This window comes from Ascochyta rabiei, chromosome 17 (assembly GCF_004011695.2).
Source record: "Ascochyta rabiei chromosome 17, complete sequence".
In the NCBI taxonomy this organism is placed as follows: Eukaryota; Fungi; Ascomycota; class Dothideomycetes; order Pleosporales; family Didymellaceae; genus Ascochyta; species Ascochyta rabiei.
The window spans coordinates 304,699-322,535 of NC_082421.1; the positions used below are offsets into that span (position 1 = coordinate 304,699).

At 50.4% G+C, this 17,837-nt stretch overlaps 5 protein-coding genes across 5 annotated transcripts, besides 3 other annotated features; 3 read left to right on the forward strand and 2 right to left on the reverse strand.

The window, feature by feature from the left end:
• The first annotated feature begins 795 nt into the window (after nt 1-795).
• Nucleotides 796-815: a tandem repeat.
• Nucleotides 816-6,168: 5,353 nt separating this feature from the next.
• EKO05_0009483 (uncharacterized protein) lies at nt 6,169-8,201 on the reverse strand (the record flags this gene model as incomplete). Its single annotated transcript, XM_038942522.1, has 2 exons — nt 6,169-7,009; nt 7,060-8,201. 2 exons carry the CDS (start codon nt 8,199-8,201, stop codon nt 6,169-6,171), a joined length of 1,983 nt encoding a protein of 660 aa, XP_038794876.1.
• Nucleotides 6,308-6,345: a tandem repeat.
• A 329-nt stretch (nt 8,202-8,530) lies between the features above and the next one.
• EKO05_0009484 (40S ribosomal protein S20) lies at nt 8,531-8,979 on the forward strand (the record flags this gene model as incomplete). Its single annotated transcript, XM_038942608.1, has 3 exons — nt 8,531-8,540; nt 8,589-8,834; nt 8,885-8,979. 3 exons carry the CDS (start codon nt 8,531-8,533, stop codon nt 8,977-8,979), a joined length of 351 nt encoding a protein of 116 aa, XP_038794877.1.
• An 873-nt stretch (nt 8,980-9,852) lies between these two features.
• EKO05_0009485 (uncharacterized protein) lies at nt 9,853-11,119 on the forward strand (the record flags this gene model as incomplete). The annotated part of the gene is made up of 6 exons (XM_038942425.1): nt 9,853-9,927; nt 10,033-10,173; nt 10,247-10,412; nt 10,467-10,684; nt 10,766-10,906; nt 10,985-11,119. 6 exons carry the CDS (start codon nt 9,853-9,855, stop codon nt 11,117-11,119), a joined length of 876 nt encoding a protein of 291 aa, XP_038794878.1.
• A 968-nt stretch (nt 11,120-12,087) lies between these two features.
• On the forward strand, nt 12,088-13,328 carry EKO05_0009486 (uncharacterized protein; the record flags this gene model as incomplete). The annotated part of the gene is made up of 2 exons (XM_038942441.2): nt 12,088-13,148; nt 13,205-13,328. The coding sequence occupies 2 exons, from the start codon at nt 12,088-12,090 to the stop codon at nt 13,326-13,328; spliced, it is 1,185 nt and encodes a 394-aa protein (XP_038794879.2).
• Nucleotides 12,274-12,308: a tandem repeat.
• Nucleotides 13,329-15,076: 1,748 nt separating the features above from the next.
• On the reverse strand, nt 15,077-16,780 carry EKO05_0009487 (uncharacterized protein; the record flags this gene model as incomplete). Its single annotated transcript, XM_038946874.2, has 1 exon — nt 15,077-16,780. One exon carries the CDS (start codon nt 16,778-16,780, stop codon nt 15,077-15,079), a length of 1,704 nt encoding a protein of 567 aa, XP_038794880.2.
• Nucleotides 16,781-17,837: the final 1,057 nt, after the last annotated feature.

The following is a 17,837-nucleotide window of genomic DNA, read 5'->3' on the forward strand; positions in this document are numbered from 1 at the left end:
ATATGCGTCTAGACTGCTGATTCATGACGGAGTTCTACATGTATAAGAGCTAGCTAGGCTTCGACGTAGCAAGGGCATTGTTTATTTTTGGGGCTTTGAGAGGCGCTGTAAGAACATGAAATCTCCAGTCTCTGCCCAGCAATCCTCTGGAGAACCTCGGTCCTGTCTTGTGTGACGAAGCAACGAACAGCTGCGAATCAGTACTGCTACGAGGTCGACTGTCCTGCATGCTGATGAGTCCTCGCGAGATGATAAGTCACGATGCGCATGTCTCTCTTGCATCGGCCGGTGTCTTTGTTGCGTTCTCGAGACGCGGTTCGCGATGGTGGGGTTCACAAGACAACGTGGTCAACAAGCAGGCAGAGAGTGCGTCGCTGCGCGGAATCACGATGCTGAATAAACCAGCCAAACGCATACCGTGTACGCGAGGGATTAGAAGGGGGAAGAAAAGGCGCCGGACTCGAGACTGGCTGGCAGAGAGTGCATTGATTGTTCATGCTGAAGACGGCGTTGATCGATTGGTGGAACGGGGTTGTTTTGAGAAGTTGGAGAGAGTGAAAAGCGTGGACTTGGGCTGTGGCTAGGAATGCTGACTCTTGCGGTATAGTACGGCTTCTCGTTGCACAGCAGTCTGTTTGATTATCGCTCTCGCAAGACGACGTGCCCGTGGTACCAAATGATAGCGTGCAGAGAGTGTTCTCCAAGTCTGGAAGTCAGGTTCAACGGAATGGAGATGTGGAAACTTCTTGTAGCTTCTCACATCTTGGCAGATTCCTTCTCCGCCATGGGAGAGTCTTTTTTTTTGTTTTTTTTTTCGTTGCGCTGACACTTCGAGAGCGAGGCAGTCCAACTAACTCTTCCGAGGACGAAGTCGAAGACATGCAGGATTTAGCGGCGATTGAAGACGACTAGCGCCAAGACCTCAAGGATCGAGAGATCGAATATGATGCTGGAAATCAGACTTGACGAGGCCTAGGATCGTCGATACGCGACGAGGATGCCGGAGTCTGCAGTGGAGTCTTGGGGGCTGCCAACATGTTGAAAAAGGATGTGATGCTCGTGTACTTCACTTCACGAATCTTGAAGGAGATGCTGTGAACGGAGCTCAAACTCTTCTCGGAAGACCCTTACCGTCTGAGTACCAGGGCCGGACCTTTCTGTCTGGCGTCTTTCGGGTTCGACACGCTTGTGTTCACGCCCGCCGGCGACCCCTGCCATTCAGGGTCCATCTTCCCCTGGTGATAATCGCCACTAAGAACGATAGCTTGCTCGAAATTTCAAAGTACTGGGCAGGTCGCGTACCCTGAGAAAGGACTTGAGCTCAGTATCCAATGAATAATAATGTACTAGGAAGGTGTGGTGGAGTCTTCGTCCCCGGCAGTACCGGATGAAGTAAATATTAATGGACTTCCATTGTGTGGTGTTGTCTGTTCGTCCACCATGCCGTGAGTGGGGTATTTCAGGAAAACAAGACGATTCTTTCAGGTTAGCTGAGTTGGATCGGAATCGACCGGCTGACACGGGGCACTGTTGTCGCACACAATTAGGAAGCGGCAACGAAGGTGTTGGAGCACGAGAAAACACGCCTCTGGGTAAAGAAAAAAGTGATGCTGTCAGGTGTAGGTGTTTCGTAGCAGTACCGAATATGGCGACTATTGTGTGTTTTTGGGGCTCTTGGAATGTCGAGGGTCCGCGATGCCAGCCCCGTACGAAGTGAATCGGCGATCGTGCTAAGCCCAGGATTAAAACCTGATCTACGGCCACATTGAGAGGCTCGGTGCAGATGTTAGTTAAAAGTGGAACGTTTTTTGAGTGTGGACGAAAGAGTCAAGAAAGCGTTGGACCCCAGATTATGCAAGGTGTCAAACACCCTGGTGGTGCCTTCCTCCCGGGGCTGCTCTGTGATACATTGTATAGAGGGGGTTCCTGCGAACTATTCTTCAAAAGCCTATTCGATCACCGAACTTTGAACGAAAAGCTTCAGAGTGCCGTTGCAGCGCGAATCAATCCAGTCATCAGGCATCACTGTTGCTCCTCAATCGAATCGTCACCACAATACCTCGGTGCAGGTCATCACAGCCGCTACTGAATGCGAACATACTCGAACACCGACTACAGCACCCTACAACACCGAAAACTCAGTCACGAACCGACAAGCTCTACCAGCACTCGAAAGCGAGATTCGGAACACCTTGTGTACAGCGAATGACGGGTTTCTTGACCCTCATACAACCGCCCGAAGGCCCTTCATACATGCAAACATGTCATATGACACCTTCTTCTTTGGATTCACACTACCACGCCTCAATGAAAATAGCCGTTAGCTTTTCATGAACACTATCTGAGGTCCTTTGCAGCGCACTGCGGAGTTATTAGACTCCACTCCAATACACGAAGCTGTAGGGGAGTATCTGCGTATCTTATAAGGAAAAAAAATACAAAGAGGGCGGACATAAAAATTTCACAGAAATCTTTGGAGTTCTCGAGGAATAGCAGTGGAAGAGCAAGAGAGTCATATCACCGGGGATGTGCACCAAGTTCGACCTCAAGCACGTCACCTGCAGCCATCACTTTTGGGTAAGGCGCCTCTGTCATCGAGGCTCAGAGTGTACCTTGCAGACCGATATCGCGAGTTCTGTAGGAGGAGAGTGCTGGGATTGCGACCCTGGGCAGGCGCCACCTGCTGCCATTTTCTCGGATTGCAAGAAGACTGAGGTTGTTTGGGGAAGGGTGAAAAGAAAGAGCAAAAGCTCACCAATTGTCACAGGTTCAGCATGAGGAGCACCTCAATCTGTGGTCGTGGCGCTCATGTCAAGCTGGATGGATTAAGAAGAGGAAGGTGCTGGTGCCACTTTCTCACTAGAATTCGATGACGAGCTTACTTTCCTTCTCAATACGCCTTATATGCAGTGAAGTGAAGGTGAGATTGAAGCCTTGTACGTCCGTTTGCTCACACACCCATAACGGTTAGGTGTCGAAGCTTTATCCTCTCCCAACTACGACCCCTCGTCCTTGCACGTACTCTTCAAGTCCTCACAACCTCTGTCTTGCCACAACGTTAAGAGCCTCAAGCTTTCCAAAGTTCATCCCTCATGGCTGCTAGAACACCAAGTCTTGCTGCACGACGATCAACAAAGATACCACTCGTAGATCGCCGTAGTTCACAAAAAGACCGTAAAGGGTAGGTTTTGGCTGGGAATACATCAGACAAGCGTGCTGACTCTTCTTTTCTAGCTACTGCGGGATCGTCGAGGTGCTTGTCGGACAAGATGAGAAGCAACAAAAATTCCACGTTCACGAGCAACTTCTCACCACTGGCTCACTCTTCTTCAGGAAGGCAATGTCAGGAAACTGGTCCGAAGCGAAGGATCGAATCGTTAGATTGCCGGAGGACGACCCTCTTCTTTTCCACATCTATGTTGATCTTTTGTACACCAACCAGATCGCCGTCATTCCGGACTCGAGCTCGAGGGAAGCCACCATCGCTGATAGGCAAAACGCTCGGGCCATACAAAATACTCTCGCCATGCTATACATTCTCGTTGAGAAATTGCAAGATATCGACTCAAAGGACAAGACTATTGCCGCCATGGTTGCAAGCATGCACGAGAAGCGCTCTGATGGGGGCATGTACAGCCCAGGACATATGATCGTACAGACTGTCTATAACGGCACTCCTCCTGGCTGTTTATTACGCAAACTAATTGTGGATCTCTACACCTCGAAAGCGACCCAGTTTTGGGTGAGCAACGCGCATGAGTTTCCTGATGAGTTCGTACGGGAGCTTATGATCAATGTTGTAACAGAGCGAAGTGGCGTGCCAGGCCTGATTGATGTCGCTGACCTTACTGCTTACATGGAAGATACGGTTACAAAGAAGTCCTAGCAAATATAAGTCAGCTTGCGCGGTCCCCACGCCAGATCCACCGCAAAGGGAGGTGTCGCTTGAGTAGGATCTGCACCTGCATCAGGCAGGGCGCACAAGGTGCTCAGCATTTCTCCAACGTGAGAAAAGGGTTAGACGGAACAATCACCAAGGCCTAGTTTGAGACAAGCGCTGAAACTAGCTCAAATGAGAGGGAAACTCAAAAAACTTTACACTACGTATACTCTCTCTCAGCCAGCTGATTTGACTAACTGCTTGAATCTGCGAAGTACACTGTGACCTCAAATACAACCCTCCTAAGAACCCCTTGTCGCTCAATACTTCGATGCAACTTGATGGTATCACATTAGCCAAACAATTGTATCTCTAATCCAGCTAAAGCGCCTCCGTGTTGAGCTCTTGTGAGCAACATCATGTTAATACTTCCCAGTCACAAAATCTGTGGGTGTGAGCACCCTACAATTTTTTTCCCTACATTTCTTTTTTCGCCAATCTATCGTAAGAAGTTCTTGAAACACTTCCATATCATCACCGCAGTCTCCCTTTCTTCACGAGGTGCTTTGCTCCATACCAGCCGTTACACCGAGGTTGCCAGTCTGCAGCATGAGTTGCGTATAGGGCCCGTGATTCTCCACGCCGACCCGTTTCGACACTTCGCTCGTTTCGATTGCGCCGAAGAAGTACGTTTGGTAATGGAGCGGGACCATACCTGAGATTTTAGGCGGGTACAAGTCCCCATCGATGAAATCGACTTTGCAATCCTTCAGATGCGTTAGCTGAGTGCGGAAAAGGATTAAGATGTGGTGCCACATCATATCATTCGCGGCATGTGTGATGCTTGCTGCAACTTTGCCTGCAATGGGGTATAGTTCGTCGTCGAGAACCATTCGTGTCTCAACATGGACGAGTATTGGGCACTCTGTCAGATATAGCGTCGTGAGGGTGTCCTTATGCGCAAGAATCCAGTCGATTTGCGCATAGTGAGAAAGTGTCACGCACGACAGCTCCAATATTTTCAAGCGAGGATAGTTGACGATTTGAAGGTCCAGCTTCGGATAGTAGCCTACGTAGTCCGCGAAACAAATGTAGAGTCTATTCAGATTGGCTTGGTTCTGACCAATCCACCCTTTGAGGTTGTGCACAAACGCGTATGCTTTCTTACTGACCGGGAAATCTTGTGGGTTGGCATGTTGGTCATCAAGCCAGTCTGGATCGGGTAACCATACATCGAAATGAAGACGCAAATCTTCTACCGTACGCATGGTCTGCGTAAACCGTGGGTCACGAGTGAGTGGGGCGTGTATGGTAGGTACTCCCCTCAGGTCGAGCTCGCTGAGCGTCATTTTGCTTGTGACATCGAACAGACGATACAACATATTTAAAGGTTCTACTGCAGATAAGGCGCTTTCAGGCTCAGTGTCGAGTGCGCGCAGGTCTATGTAATCCCAATACAGGAAACGCAGAAGAACGCAGCGAAGGCCGAGAAATTGGGAAAGTTCGTCAAGAGCATCACGGAAATTGTGAATGGCCCGATCGCGGATCATAACCTATCCCCTTATTAATCTTGGTCCAAGCAGCTTTCAAGGAAGACTTACCGAGCAGGAGTCTATCTGTACTATACGCACAGTGCGGACATGCTGCACCATGGACGTCCGTGTGATGTCGGATTTATCGCGCTTGTCGCACACCTTAATGGTGACAGTTCGGAGGCAAGTCAAAGCAGAGTCATTGAAGCGTCTACAGACACTCCGCACGACCTACAGTGTCTCGTTGTCCAGCTTTTCGAAGATAGAAACAAGCAATTCGTCTGGCAAGTCAGTAATCATCATCTTCGTTATCTGGTTGCTCAGAGTAGAGTCGTTGTGGTTTAGAGTTTCATGAACTGATCACAGCAGACATGACAAAGGGTAAGGTCCAAGTAACATAGAGTATGAACAGTACCGAACCTCAAGTGGAAAGGTCCGCCTCGGATACGGGATAATTTGGTGAAACATCACGGTTCTTCGCTTTGACTAGAGGCTCTGACCTGATCTGCATCATGATGTTAGTTATTTAGTGCAGTGACTTTCGATAGTGATTGTACAATAACGCGCTGAATCTTTCACAATGTCGATACAGTCAGCGGGCGCCACAGTGTATATTATAGCAATCTGTTACGGACTGTCAATGAAGTGATAGTGGTTGATCAGACGGTTCTTGATCGTGGGAAAATTATTTGAGGCATGGTTTGACATATCATGCTCATTTTGATGTCATTGCGGTCCGTACAATGCTTGATAGCTCTAACCGGTGAACCCACCTCTTGCCATCTTTTTGTCCCGCTGAGCTTTACGGTTATGATTTGCGCTTGAGCTTTTGTTTGCTTCTTTGCGCTGCCGCGAGATCTGTGTGCTCTTGTCGTCGGAAGGGCCTGCGACATTGCCACCACCTCGTCCACCACCACGTCCACGTCCACGCCCCCCGCGCCCTCGATCTTGGCCACGACCTCTGCCTCCAAAGCTACCCCTTCCTCCATCACTGCTCCCCTCGTCTGCTGACCCTGCAGGACTATTTTTCCATGCCGTGGACTGCAGCTGCTTCTGTTGGCCCTGGAAAGTGGAAAACTTGGCCTCAAGACGCCGTAACCGCTTTGGATCACGGCCCATCATGATGCCCCAGCCCTCGATTGCCTCGTCTGTCATACCAGTCTCGCTCTTCAACGCAGCGCGAGCCTTGCCTCGCTTCGTTTCTGAGTCGCGACTGAACACATCAGGGCTCATACTGAATGCCCGGAATAGTGCTTCCTCGTTCTTGTTCGACAGGTCAGAATTGGCGTCACCGTCGGGTGCAGCAGTGTCGACAGAAGCGCCGACGTCTTCGAAGTCGTACGTGTCGTCTCGCTCGTCATCGTCAGAGTCGAACGCTGCCAGTGCAGCAAGAATGTGGGACTTTGCAGGTGCTTTGCTGCGATCTGACAGGACCTTGTCTGCGGTAAGGTTTTGATATCTGCGTCCGATATGAAGACGTGATGTGTCAACAGCAAGTTTGTCGAAGTCGTCGTCATCGAATACGTTACGTCGCTCAGGTAGTTGCTGACTCGACCTTGGAGGAAGGTGTGACTGTGGTGCTGATGTTGATATGGGTCTGAAGAGAAGATTAGCGACGCGCTTCCTATTATGAGCTTTTCTACATACAATGGTTCGCTCCGGTCAGCTCCAGCAAGATGTGTTGGCAATGAGTTTTCCAGGAGATGGATGGTGACTTCCTCAACGTTGTCGTTGTACTCGTCTAGCAGCTTCACCACAAATCCAGCACCGAGATCCGGAAAGAGGTCCTGTATCTGGGTGACGACACTCATGCGGTGGATGTGCATCTCTCCAGTGAAAGCGCCATGTCCGTATTCATCGTCTGCTGCCTTGCTCTTGCCCTTGTCTACCTTCCGACGAACAAGCCTTTTGGGTCGAGCAACGCCCGATTGACGGAATGTGCTGAGTGATGCTGCTGTGTTCTTCACTCTTGATGCTTCAGGTGCAGTCGCCCTATCCCTGATCTTCTCAAGTAACGGCGTATTAGTGACCAGGTCTGCGACGAGCGTCTTCTTGCCCGGATCCTTCTTCTGCTCCTGTTCTTCGCTGGATTTGAGGGAATACAAATGATCGGACAGAAGAGAGTAGTTCGGCTTCGCACCCTCCAGTGTAGCCATAAGCCCCAGATATGCAATTGTGACTAGCTTCTTCTGCATCGATTGTGATACCTTGGGATAGGCGCTGTAGAGAGAGTCGAGGAAATCGGAACCAGTAAGCATGTAAATGCTCGTGTCTGGTGAAGCCTTCAGGAGTGGTGCTATTCGATTCAACGTGCTCTCTGCCTCTTCCGGTCTTTTTGAATCCAGATTCCGTATCAAAGAGGTCTTTGCTGTTTGTAGTGACTTTTCGATCGCCTCACCTTTGCGCTTCCACAACTTTTGCAACAGTATCCGTAGTTGTTCACTCTTTGTAAAGACGTGGCATATGTCCGCCAAGATCGGCCAGCTGAGGAAGGCATCTTCGATATCCTGCCCCGACCATATCCTGTGGAGCAAGAAGAACGACTTTTTGCGCAGAGTAACGACCCTTGCTGCAAGGCTGTCGTCGCTTGCTAGCTCGTGAAAGAAGGAGATAAGAAACAGGCCCAGTGAATCAACACCTTGCCGTGCTGATGCGAACTGTTGATCATTTAGGCGCAAATAGAGATCTGTCAGTGACGTCCATGAATCCAGGTACAGCTGCCACTCGTCTGGCAATATGCTCTGTCGAACTTTAGCGTCAGGAAAGGGCGCGAAATGGGGCAGAGACATGGCCGTTCGATCATGCAGCTGAGAGGTGGAACTCTTTGATGTTTATGCGACTTCGTCTTCTCAATACATGACGACGTCAAAGCCCCACGTCGAGGCTGTCATGATGGCTCATGCTTGCGCGAAGCCGCACTCTAGACCCCGCATGGTTAGTGTCGCCGCAAATCTTGGCAGCCACACTGTGAAAATTGAAACTCGCGAACACATCGAGCTGCACGTACGCCGTCGCTAAAGCAAAACTACGCCAGTCATCACATTACCGTGATCCCCGCTCGATCCAGGTCGTGACTGCCATTTGATTCTATCAACACCACACTCCAACATCAAGCACCATGTCTTACAGTAGGTTGTCTCACTTGCGCACACAGCGCGCCTGCTAACAGCGCGCAGACAAGCCTGAGAAAGACTTCGGCGAGGGCCCCAAGATCCACAAGATCCGCATCACCCTCACCTCCCGCAACGTCAAGTCGCTCGAGAAGGTCTGCCAGGAGCTCATCGACCGTGCCAAGAACAAGGAGCTCCGCGTCAAGGGCCCCGTCCGTCTCCCCACCAAGGTCCTTAAGGTCACCACCCGTAAGACCCCTAACGGTGAGGGTTCCAAGACCTGGGACACCTACGAGATGCGCATCCACAAGCGTAAGTCACCTTGAGCAACGTGCCTACGACAGTAAACTAATAAAGATTAGGCCTCATCGATCTTCACGCCCCCACCGAGGTTGTCAAGCAGATCATCATCAACATCGAGGCTGGTGTTGAGGTTGAGGTCACCATCGCCGCATAAGTGCTTAGCTGGGACATAGGAAGGTGTGGAATGGTCTGAACAAAAACGTGGTTATGACAGCTTAATTGCTGGTTATGAAATGAAATAATCAGGACCAACATTTGATATAAGTAATCCATGCTGTGACCCTGCCTCAGGTGTGTATACAAGGAAACAGTACATAGGCGCGCAGTGCCCAGATCCCGTGTCTACACAACCCGAATCAATTATCTGAGCAACAAGTCCCCCATCAACACAAAGATCCTTGGGCTTAAAGGAATTCGAAACATCAAACTTACGATGCATGGCCACAGTACGGTGGCTTGAATCGGTTGTTTGGTGGGGTGTATTTATTTGGAGGACATGGCAAACTGACATCTGCATAGTGTGCGTGTTCTATTGCGTACAGTCCGTCCGTCTGTCCAACAAATCATGCAGAGGTTCTCTAGAGTCGGTTCTAACGGGTGGAGTGGAACAATATATGGAACAAAGGACGTAGTGATACAGCTTACATCGTGATTGATCTGTGATTGTCCAGGCTCACTGCTGCACGGCGTCTTTATTTCCCTCAGGTCGCTGCTATTAATAGTGGACTTATTGGGCCTATTCTAACGCGTCGCGATACCGCACAACTGCACGAGCAGGACATCGATTGAATATCACAAGGTATATTTATTTGACACGTGTCATCGAAATGCAGTATCGAATCCCAAGTCAGCCATTTACGAGACTCAACTCACGCTCCTGGTAGACGAGCGAAGACATAACAATGTTCCTACGCGAGGCGAACGGCGCTAGCTTACTAGCGCGTTCATGTTCTTTCCTTCCTCAGCATGAAGTCGACCCACTTCAACAAACCGCGTCGACAGACTCACATTTGTAGAATCAAAAACAATGACAGACACCGCACCAACCAAGAGGAAAGCTGACTCAGACGCACGAGGTGATGGCGATTCAAAACGTTCTAAGGTGAGTCTCCTCTGGATGCAACATAGCGTGCTAACACACTTCATCTGCACCTCCATTTGCTTGTTCACACTTTGATATTCCGCATGAAGCTAACTGTCAGTCTAGAGTAGAAAGAGGTGGGATGTGCCAAGAAGAGGAAACGCTGAGGCCCGGCAAATTAACCCTGGTGACGTGGGCATTTGGGCGACCTGCGCCATGAAGAAAGAAGCACCGACTGTTGCGGATCTGCGAGACCTGTTCCAAGTAGTACGCTGATTCCGGGGGTCTCCACCAAGCTACGATGACTGTTTCAGGGGCGTACAAGACTGACGATTTGCAGTACGCCACAAAGCTGTATGGCGAAGAGGCTGTCAGTGGAGCAACGGAAGACACTGATTCCGATGCCGGTGGTGATATCGAAGCTGAGATAAACAAAGAGCTTGCCGATATTCGTAAGCCAGTTGTCAAGCCTCTGTTCACTTCGGTCAAGCTAGACACCCAATGCTGTAAGCGAGCTGTCCATTTATCGGTTATAACGAGCATTGGACTGACTGAAGCAGTGGTCTTCTTCAAGACACGATCGCCTGTGGACCCTGTATCATTTGTCCACAAAATTTGCCAAGACACCGCAGACGGTGTCCAGCACAAGAATTGTCGTTTTGTAAAACGCCTGACCCCTATAACAGGCATCGAGAAGGCCAACCAGAAGGGCCTAGAGTCGGTTGCGGAGCAGGTCCTCGCACCGTATTTTCATGGTGAAGGTAACGGAGGAAAGAAGGTGAGCTTGACTTCCTGCTCTACACCGTCGTCAAATGATGGACCCTCCGCATTTAGACTCGCTAACGCTGTGTAACCAAAGTTCGCGATCCGACCAACGATCCGAAACAACAAAGACTTCAAGAGGGATGATGTTATCAAAACAGTGGCGGCTGCAGTAGGCCCAGGTCATAAGGTGGATTTGCATGGTTACGATTTGCTCATTTTTGTGGAAATCTACAAGGTACGGCAACGCCTACGGTCCCGCATGCCGTTTACACCAGCGAGCAGTCCAATCTTGATAGCCGCTGACAAATTCTAGAACATCATCGGTATGAGTGTCGTAGGTTCTGACTTCGATAAACTCAAGCGTTACAACATCGAGGAGCTTCGTCAAACACCCTCTGCGAGTGCGACCGAAGTGCCAGCGCCTGCTGCTCCTATAGAAGGTGCATGATGTACTATCTTAATTCGAGAACACCTCAGCTTGACTAGAAAGATTGTAGGTTTCGATCGAGGTCGGGATGAATGGGAAGATGCTGGAGTAGGGTTGAGCCAAGCTTCCCATATCACTAGATGACAAGCAGCTAAAGAGTAGGCTCTGCGCTACGTAGTGCGCAATTACAGCTCGCCGGACTCAAGGCAAGACTTACATACGTTTCTTTTGGATTCACCGCGCCCGCAGTCAGGCCATGATCAGGCCTGACCAGGCGGGTGGGTTCTTGATTTACGGTGAAACATTGAATACACATTCCGCTTATCCCGGTCATCTTTGCCGCACGAGTCCCGCGCATCAACCCCTGCTTTCTAGACGAACTCACTCACTCACCGATCTTTCTCTGGCACCATCGCTTTGTGTCATGGTTGAATCGTCGAGTTTGAAGATGGTGGCTTCTTTCTGTCCAACACGGCCAATGAGAGCGTACAGCAGCCGAATAACATCTCGGAGGGTCTAACCTCAAGCAGACCTCTTTGACGAACGACCAAGACGCTGGTCTGGTGCTTGTGAACCCTTTCGCATCTCTAACCATGAATTAGCTCTCATCGTGGATAGATTCGCTACAATTCCAGCCATGGTTCTAGACCATAGCTGCATGCGTACTCCGTACTTCGAAGGTTAACAATTAGCCTACCGTGGCTTACGGGATGCTTCCAGATGTGTGTGCCACGTTCGAATCATATGTGTTTACCGACATGACGCAATGTGATGGCTGCCGGTTCACAATGAGGTCACAACGGTCAAGGTAGACTCGTACTCTCGCCTCTTGACCGCAATTCCATTTTTGCTTGATTGCTAGCTTCGACCCGTCGCATATTCCCATCGATCTAGCATGCTGTAGCTCCCGAATATTCGACAGCTGTCCAAACCTGCAAATATTCGATCCTTGACGCTGTGCGTTTCTTAGACCACGGCTCGACCCTGGGATGCAGGCGGTAATCTATGCTATATGCCAGCACTTCGCTAAACTTCCCGTCTTGCCGTACTCATTCATTACTCTGACCTCAGCCCTCATAATGCTACTGCCACCGTTGGATATTACAACTTATCCCACCTTCACCATGAGTCGTGGGATCTGTGCCAGTCGTCCGCCTCGACCGTCTTCTACAGTCTCGTCAAGATCATCGTCGTCATCGTCATCAACATCCCCACGAGCATGCGCGGCCTCGCCAGACTTCATGAACATACAGAAACTCATCCGAGCTGTCTTCCGATCTCCGAAAACCATAGTGGAACAAACAGAACGATTGCAGAGTCAGCTCCAGCAGGTCTTTCTCGCCAAGCTCACAGATGACACTTTACTTGTACTCAGGTGCCCGCCTGCAGTGAACACACGACTTCTTCGCCATGAGAAGAACACGCTGGAAACCGAAGTCAAGACACTGGAGATGTTGTATGAGTGCACACAACTTCCAGTGCCTCAGATCATCAAGTACGACAGCCATGGGGGCCAGTTTGGCTCGCCCTTTGTTGTTACGAACCACATTTCGGGACGCAAGCTCTCTGAGCTATCGAAGGACCTCACAACTACCGAACGAAGCGCGATCGACCGATCTCTAGGTTTTTATGTCCGCCGCTTGACGTCTCTCTCCGCAAAACAGTTTGGCACGACACACCAAGTTTTCGATCAGAAGGGATGCAAATCCTGGCGAGAAGCGTTTTTAGCGCTCTTGGAAGCTGCTCTGCGAGACGCCGAAGACATGTTAGTGACAATACCGTACGACAGCATTCGCTACTACATTAGCAAGCACAGCCATATTCTCGATGAAGTCGCAGAACCTAGACTTGTCGCTTTGAACGTCTGCAAGCCGGAAAACGTACTTGTACATGAGCACACAAAGCATGTCACTGGCCTTCTCGGCTTCTCAAACGTTATCTGGGGCGATGCTCTCATGAGTGGAGGAGTTGCCAATGGCAGCGATGCGTTCTTCGAAGGATTTGGCGAGTGCCCTATGGCAACCGATGGTGCAAAGATCAGGATTTTGATGTGAGTTGTCGTCCCATTGCCAGCATAACTGTCCATCAGTACTAACCCAAGCCAAGATATACTGTCTATCGTTCAATACTGGAGATTGCTGCGCATCACTACCGTCCAAACACCAACGTCGATGAGCTCGAAGCACGACGCGAGCTTGTGCGCGCACTCAACGATCTTGCACGGACGTGAACGTACGATCATCTTACGACCCGCATATGCCTGTACAACAACGCATCAACAGCCTCGCGTACCTTTGGGCTAAGTCAAGTAGCATTTGAAGATGGCATGCTACGCAGATCCACCTGGGTGGTTGCCTGACATGTCTCGCATCGTGGACGAGGACGTCCGCTGTTTCTTCCTGTGTTTCTCACGATACGCGCGTGGTTGCACATTTGAAGCGATTGCTATGGCTTGGATTGTGGCTTGCCTGGTGTACGGCGTCTCTTCCCCTTTGGGGTTATGCACATAGCTCAAAGGCGTCCATGACTTTTCAGCGTTTCCTTATGCTGTTAGAAGCCACGATGGGGCCTGGTATTTGTCTATCTAGCGTTGAGCAAAATGGGCATTTGTGGCTTTCGCCAAAATCTGTTCTAGAAAGGTCTAGCGAGGGACTAATGGTTTGGAGCATGCATCCAGACCGTGTGCAAGTTGGAGCTCAGCAGTTGAATGAACAAGTCTAATGTACTACTTCCTACAGATTCTCTTCGTGGTATCATGGCTAGAGACGCTCGTTGGTAACTATGCAGTTACGCGTTCTCAACACGACCTGATCTAGTCTTCAGGATATGCAGTTGCAACTCCACGTCTAGGTAGGATCCTAGTACTTCAGCAGTACTGGTTCTGCTCGTCAAGACATGCTGCCCATAGCTCGAAGACCCATTTTCCAAAAGCATGCAGGGGCAATCTCTCCACTCTGAACATGTCAGAGAGGCATTTGCACACCATTCAAATTCCGATAGCGCAGTACGTTGATACATGCCACGCGCCTTCGCTTCCATCTCGCGCACCCAGATCCTGCTAATGTAACCTCACCAAAGCCACACCGTCTCCACAGCGAGCCGTTCCCACTCTGCCGTCTCCACCGCCTCACTGCGCCACCATTGTGACGACCGCGCTCTTCTCGTCTCTCGAAACACCACCAGATCTCACCACGCGTAGCGCCACCCCGGCCCAGGCCAGGCTGCTTTAGGAGTAAAGTAGCGAAGGAATGACATCCTGAAGATCTGATTGGTTGAGCCGAGGCACTGGAAGCGAGGGTTCTGGAAGCCGGCGGGTCGTGAAAGACGGAAGAGGGCAGGACAGGGGTGAGCGAAAGGAGCATTTGGGTGCCAACGGTTGCAGGGAGTCAGGGGACATGGGTAGGCGAGCACGGCGGGGGGTTTTGCACATTGCGTTTGCGTTGACGACGGTATTCGGGTGGATAAATGGTCATACGGGGGTTTGTGCTGACTGCATGCGACAGGCATATCACCATAGGAAGTGGAGACAGCGCAAAGCAATTGTGAAAATGGTGCGGGCTGGTAACGCTTCCGCGTGTCGCTGTGTGCGGTGCATGGGACCACGGGATGTGTAGATGCGGTGGGCTTGGAAAGTGCAATCAGCCTAATTTTACCACCATTGCGATTCCTTCGCTTTCCCTGGTCGCTGCAAGTCATTGTGGATTGCATGTCAGCGATGTCGAGTTGTGCCATGTCGCTTTTGTGCTCTGCTTCTTGTTGTCGTTGATGACGTGTACGGCCGTGTTGTGCTCGCTTCTCCCTGACAACAGAATTGTTAGGCGACCGCGCCCGAGAGTGCGAACTGTCCTGCTGTGGGATCATGAACGCTTGAGTGTTTGTTGTTATGTTACTTCTGGATTGTCATGCGAATACAAATGTCTGTCCAGACCAACTAGACCACCTGGCTACTCTACGTCTCTGTAAAGCATGATGCTAACTTCACAAAGGCTCATCACCCATCCAATCTGTGTCTTTCGTGCCGCTTGAACCCAGTGTGTTCCCCCTTTTGGTGTCACTTCCTGCTGTCTCCGTCCGCATCCTAGCCTCGCCGCTCTCCTGAATGGTGCGCAAGAATGTATCAGTACTTCTACACCTAGGGACGCGTGACCTTCTTCTAGCACGTTCAGTCGGCGCTGTTCTTGAGGATGACGAAGATCCCGCCGTTGCTGTCCTGGTTCCGGCACCGACGTGTGTTGTTTTCGCTGCAGTCAAAGACTCCTCTAAAGCAGTCCTAGTCAGGGAGTCGCTAGAGACTCGTGCATGGTCCCTTGCAGTCCTTGGCTTTCGCTGAAGGTCGCATGTCTTCTTCCTGACTTGTTCAACAGGGACTTTTTGCACTTTTTGCGAATCACCTACTAGACCGCTTTTGCAGCCTGATTGTTCCATGTGGTGATCTTTGAGATGTGCATCGTGGTAGCTAGGACGTTCAGTAAGAGATATAGGGTTACGCTCTCTTGCGAAGCCTTTGAGATCATGACGTGGGCGGTCCTTGTAGTTGTCCACAATGCTACTAAGCCGGTGATCAGAGGCTGTGTGCCCTACATCGTCTTTTGTTCTGTAGCCTGCATCTAGTCGATTGCATGTAACAAAGTCAACAAGTTGACCTGGGTATACTTCTTGCGTCTTGAATCCCTCCTCGAAGGATGTGTATGCTGATCGTTTAGACTGGGGGTGTAGAATCGGAATTGGCGAGCTTGTGGAGTGTAGTTGATCACGATGTGACTTCGCCACCATGTCCGCAGTAGAAGAATCATGACGCATATGCCTCGAAGTCTTATGCTCGATTTGCGAACAGAGATCTGGGAGTGGGCTAGAGGAAGAATGAGGGCTGAGAGGCGGTAGGTAGTCGTTCTCGTCTTCATATGTCTTCGGTCCAAAACTGAAGTCCTCGTTGAATATCGCCCGTGGCTCTTTCTCTTCTAGGTGCCCCCGAATGAGATTTTGCAATTCCTCATCGTCCTCTCTCTGTTTCCGCCGTATATCAGCTTCTGCAAGTTTCCTGGCGGTGGCTTTTCGCCTCAGCTGTGTTGTCCAATGAGGAGGTTTAGGGCGAGGTTCCTCCCTTTTCGGCTTCTTGTAAATGAAGTGCGAGTGATAAGCTGACAACCGAGCCGATTTCGGAGGTGGCGACCTGGGTGTAGAGTACAAGTTAAGATTCCAGAAACGTCCTCTCGGCATATGTACCTTTTGAGGCAGTGTTCTCCATAGTGGCGGTGACGGTGGTCTCGGGGGTAGTGAAGGCGAAATCGAACGAGGTGATGGCTGGCAACTGGGCCACCAAGGAAACCTTGCAGGAGCCCAGATAGGCGATGGGGGTCTCCACGGCCGCTTGTCATCTATTGGGAACCTGTCAATGTCTGGTGGATATTGAAGCTCCCAATCGGCGATTCGTTGGGCAAGATCCATAGGCTGCGTGTGTTGATCGCAAGGGGTCGTTCGTCTCGTAATGCCGCGAATTGCTGCTTTAGAGAAAAAGAGGAATCTCGCATTCCGAGGACGTGGCCGTGGTCTTGGAGGTAGTCCCATTCCGCTCGTGATGCTGCCGCGGGTTTCTCCTGAAGTATGCCTGGCAGTGACTTCGTGACTGTTGAGTCTTGGATACCAGACTCCTTTAGCAGTACGGCTCTGGTTATCGGAAGGCATTAGGGCTGTATACCTTCTTGAGGTTGTCGATTAAGTGGAGGCTTTAGTTTGCGGAATTTCAGGTGATCTAGTCTGTCTCTTATTGCGCACCAGGGGTTTCTTCGGGGTTCTAAGGATACCATGGTCCAAGGATATGTTTGACGTGTTGATACCACACCCCAGAGTTACCAGCAGGGTTTTCGTGTCTATATCGCGCAACAAACCGACCAGTATCAACGATAATCAAGACCTGCAGCAACAGCCTTCCGGTAGGCCAACGTCTTATCAATAGCTCAGGTGCTATCTTAAGTACCCACAGCTGGCCAATCGACAGTTCAATTGATTCCATAAGCTATACGTAGCTACGCATCGTACCAGAAAACTATCCAGTGGGTCGGCGTATCGTGATGCGTGACGAGCCGTAACGTTGCGTCGTTGATGCGGGACAGCCCGGGAGCTTGATTCGACTTGTTCTATGCTATCGATTGGAGTTAATGAGGTCTAGAACTGGTCCCGATCGGTGTTATCGTAAATGTTGGTTTGAATGACGAGACGCTGATGAAGGCCAACAGAAGTAGTAGCAAGTCTATTTACGACGCCAGAGTTTTCGCCAACATTTGTCTTGACTTGGCTCTTGATATTCATGTAGAGCGGTCACAAGACTGTTCCTGCGTCCGTAACGACACATCACTACAAGCTCTAGTCCTCCTTTTCCAATACCTCTATCGTGATTCCACCCATATACGCTTCTTATGGCTGTCGCTGTACCATGGGTGGGAAGCGGGGTTGACCGTAGCTGAAGATGCGACCAGTTGATCGTGACCAATCGACTCCAAGATCTAGAGTAGGCGAACAACGGAAGAACAAAATTCTCGCAATACCAAGCTGGGACTTTCCGTGGATTGCAGAGATGTCGTGAAATCACAGTAGCAAGAGACGGTACGCGGCATAGCTGTAAGGCCGAGACCTGATATCGAGTCCTCAGCTCGATAGAATAACCTGAGGAGTAATAGAACAAATGTCGTGATTATGTCTAGGCATTGGTAAGTGGATATGATGTCAGAGTGGCTGCTGGAAT